The sequence below is a fragment of the Pecten maximus genome, chromosome 14 (assembly GCF_902652985.1).
Source record: "Pecten maximus chromosome 14, xPecMax1.1, whole genome shotgun sequence".
Lineage (NCBI taxonomy): Eukaryota > Metazoa > Mollusca > Bivalvia > Pectinida > Pectinidae > Pecten > Pecten maximus.
Window position 1 is genome coordinate 25394639 of NC_047028.1, and position 4584 is coordinate 25399222.

Below are 4584 nucleotides of genomic sequence, written 5' to 3' on the forward strand. Positions count from 1 at the left end.
AGTTGAGGAAGAAATGCATATTTTTGATACTAATTCAAGAGGCTACTCCAGTTCAGCGGCGTGCTATATCAACCCATAATTGGTAACAAAAATGATATACATTTGTTGTCGCTCAGCCGATTGAGTTTCAGAAGAACAGCATTTGAAATCTTGTCCCTAGCTGTCAAACAACCCCGAACAGATAATGGACAAATATAAGTTTCAGAACATTTATTCACCACCACAAACAACATTTTTGTTGGTTTTTATTTAACGTCCTATTAACAGCCAGGGTCATTTAAGGACGTGCCAGGTTTTGGAGGTGGAGGAAAGCCGGAGTACCCGGAGAAAAACCACCGGCCAACGACCAGTACCTGGCAACTGCCCCACGTAGGTTTCGAACTCGCAACCCAGAGGTGGAGGGCTAGCGATAAAGTGTTGGGACACCTTAACCACTCCGCCACCGCGGCTCCCATGCAAATAAAAAAATGAAATAAAAGACAGACACACACCAACACACAATCCTAGGCATCACTTATTTGTTAACATTTTGTTGTTATAACTGATTTGTTATTTGTAATATAATGGAATTCGTTTCAGTAACCTTCTTTGTGCAAAGATGATAAAACAAATTAATGTTTTAAAGTGTACTTTTTGACATAGACGATAAGGTAAGCACAAAAGATACCGGTCTTAGCACAGGTTAATACAAAAACGAGAATTAGGCATAGTAAGAACAGAACGAATTTAATTACATCATAGATTGGTTGGGTGCCTTATAAAAGCTTAAAAATTGATTCCTTTGAAGTGACAGGCGTTTTACCTTTCAAATGAACTCGAACATGGCATACCTGTTGCGGCAAACATGCTCCATTGCTCTTTTTATTAAGGTTCCTAGTAAGGTGTGACCGTCATTATTGTGGCTCAGTATAATACAATGGATCAGTACGTAGTTCATTTTCCCGAGAGATTCTCAAAAGAGAAAATTAATTTTAGTTAATTCACTTCACCAATCTACTATAAATCAACTATCATAATGGAAATCTAAACAAAATGTCAACATCGTATGGTCATGACTTTGTTAACCTCGTGCCGCGCCTGAACAGCAGACTGTAAAGCCCTGTCAGACTCGCAATGCAAAACTTTTGATATATGGATTAACACACTGTTTCAGATTTCTCTGATAAATTCACCAAATACTTAGCAATGTCTATGTCAATATCAAGCTTTCTAGCGACGTCAGCCACTTCACAGATAGATTTGCGAATTTCTTCTCTTTGTAAAGGAGTGTATAGGCTGAGCACACTTGGCGCCGTCTTGTTCATAGCAGGGCGGTGAAACCTTCCCTCTTTATTCACTAAAGTACACCACACGTCCTTCGGCTGTAAATTCACTCCAAGGAATCTCCCAATCCTCAACAACTCGGACGAACAATTGTACTTCAGTGATTCATACAAGACAATCATGCAGTTATGTTGGAATTTCATCATCCAAAATATGTTTTTCTTCTTCCATCGTCTTAGTTTTTCATTCACAAACGATATCCACTCTAAAAGGAAGTTCAAACAGCACGGTAAATTTGTGCACAATCATGCTATCGTTTATTATTTACCGGTTATAATGTCTTTTAAATGCATTATGCCCAAACTTATGTTGTGAAATGTCAAAATCAATATTGATATTAAGCTTTGGTCAGTACGAACGGTGTAGCAATCCAGAAAAAACCCAGCAATTTACGGATCGCTTGTACAGAAAGGACAGACGGAGCATAACTTACTTTCGGTATGGAATAGGGACGTGTCAGCGTGGTTTACATGCTTGTTTCGTGACGTCACATTGTGAATTACTAGTTTTGACTTCCTTGATCCTCCCTTCACATTTTTGGTTACATTCATGAACTGTTTTTGGTCCGATTGTTTCTCTCTGGAATATTCGAAATTAAAAACAGACTTGATTGCATATAAAGGATTTCTAATAATGATTAATGCTTTGTTGAATGGCTGAAGTGTTTTTGTGGTAGCCTGGTGACTTTTGTACACAATGCAATGCCTACTGGGATTGGTGACTGGGTCCAGTTCTCCCGGAAACCCGTTCTTTGCGAGAGTTTTATCCTGGTAGATGCTCCCGGTGTAGAAACCTAAAACAGACAGTCAAACATATTCGTTTCGTTACTTTAATGATTCCGAAGTGGGGGATATCAATTTCCCTTTTTCAGAAACTCCCTGCTGTTCTGACATATAGATGTTGTAAATCTAATCACCAGGTAATTTAATTTAGACATTTTTAAGGTAACGATTTTTGACAACACACATAGTGGGGGGGGGGGGGGGTGGGGGGGGGGGGGGGGGGGGGGGTGATGGGGGGGGGGGTGATGGGGGACTGGTCAGTATAGTGTTATAAGTTAACTTATACTGAAAATATTTCCTTTTTGATCTGGTAAAACTTAAAAAGTTATTTGTGTATTTTTTTTTTAAATATTAATACTTTATTTTAATCATAAACATATATGCATATTGACGGGGCATCCTTATTACACGTATGTGTATATGTTTATATAGGTAAACATATCTGTAGATATTAGTTTATATTGTTATTAGTCGTTTGGTTTATTTGTTTTGTTTTTGTTTAACGTCCTATTAACAGCCAGGGTCATTTAGGGACGTGCCAGGTTTTGGAGGTGGCGGAAAACCGGAATACCCGGAGAAAAACCACTGGCCTACGGTCAGTACCTGGCAACTGTACCACGTTTGTTTCGAACTCGCAACCCAGAGGTGGAGGGCTAGTGTTAAAGTGTCGGGACACCTTAACCACTCGGCCACCCCGGCCCCTGTTATTAGCCACCTATCTGAACTATTGATTAAGCAAAAGAAGTATACCGTAAATTTCCTATATTTCGTGTGGAATTTATTTTCGCGTTAATAATCGAGAAGAGGTAATCGGGAATTACAATCTTTCGCGATTATTTGTACGTAAAGAATACTTTTGGGTGGCGTCCAAGTAAAGCTATCGGCTACAGAAAACGTTGGCCTTCAGAGTACATGTCACGTCATTGACAAATTTAGATTCATTCTAAGATTAGAGTTTGCGAAATCAGGTATTCGCGAATATGTCTGGAAAGTTAAGTTCGTGAAATAAAGTAATCGCGAAATCTAAGATATTTACAGTATTTAATGCTCCAGTGCTGATATGTCAATGACTAAATTATTGTTTGAAATGCGTGTAACCCAAGGGGAGGGCTTGTATAGGCATAGCCTGTTGTCAAATTTTCTTTAAATTGTTTTTGATTTGTTGAACTATTTTGAAATGAAATATTCTCTAATTTCGTACCTGTCAGCTCCTGTATAAGATGTCTGACCCATGTGTTCCCGGAACCAGGAAAACTTAGCAATGCCGTGCGATATTTTGGTCTACCTGGCAAAAAAGATAACTTCCTAGGCTGGCAAGATTCTTCTTCTTCATCAAAAAGTTTCATTGGTCTATTTGAATCAACATATAGTAATTGTTTTCCAGAAAGTTCGACATGAGACAATTCCACCCTTCCACGAGGCGCTGGCAAATGGGTTACAGCCGAATGTGGTGTAGTGTGATATAATAATAGAGTCAAAATCATAACACCAGCAAGAGCAATATGGCGGATCTTCCATACACACGTGGAAATGTTCTCATAACAAGACATTTCAGTTGAAAAAAAATGAGGAAAAAAAATAGAATGTATGAAGAAGGAATTGTTCAATTATCTAACACTTTTATTTCATTGTGATAAACAAATACAATTAAGCTATCCGCATTCTGTTAACTATCTGATACCTAAGCGATGAAAGTAGGAAATCCAACAGAATGCAACGAATAGAAAGTGAAATAAAGCGTGGAAAAGAAGAAAAAAAAAACAAAAACAATCCTTATCCGTTATAGATTACTTGTGTGCTTCCAACACAAATTTTAGAGTCGGTTTACAATTAAACGGTGTAACCCATGAATTCAGTATTGGTAAACGTCTTTCTGCATTAATCCACCATTCATAAAAAACGTAATCCATCCATCAATGATTTGTAATTCATTAATCCGTTATTGGTAATCAACGCAATCCATTAATCCAAAGTATGGAATTAATTAATACATCATGGGTAAACAGCATAATCCATCTATCCGTGATTGGTAAAAATGTGATCTATTAATCCATGATTAGTAAACAGCGTAATCCATGAATCCATTATTAATAAACAGCGTAATCCATTAATCCATTATGTGAAAACAACCTAATCCATTAATGCATGATTGGTAAACAACGTAATCTATTAATTGATTATTGGTAAAAAAAATATATATATATATGCATCATTCAAACGATACAAAAATGTCATTGTTGATAGACACACCATCTCCACATCTTCATGGTTACATTCGACATACTTGTTTGGAATGGTATAATGGCTCATGTATCCGTCTAAGACTAGCTTGTGTATATTTCTGGTTCTATTATTACCGATAACGTGACAGCTATAGATAACGTTATACCTCGCTCAAGACGGCGCTTATAGCGACCTTCTCTGTCCAGACAAACTATATCCCAGATAAGGTGGAATAAGACCCCTGACAAGAGGTCAG

The 4584-nt window shown here is 37.6% G+C and overlaps 1 protein-coding gene across 1 annotated transcript; it reads right to left on the minus strand.

The window, feature by feature from the left end:
- Positions 1–383: 383 nt before the first annotated feature.
- On the minus strand, positions 384–4075 carry LOC117342972 (WSCD family member AGAP003962-like). Its single transcript, XM_033905281.1, has 3 exons — positions 3307–4075; positions 1757–2116; positions 384–1528 (listed from the first exon to the last, which is right to left on the minus strand). Exons 1-3 carry the CDS (start codon positions 3653–3655, stop codon positions 1137–1139), a joined length of 1101 nt encoding a protein of 366 aa, XP_033761172.1. The 5' UTR covers positions 3656–4075; the 3' UTR covers positions 384–1136.
- Positions 4076–4584: the final 509 nt, after the last annotated feature.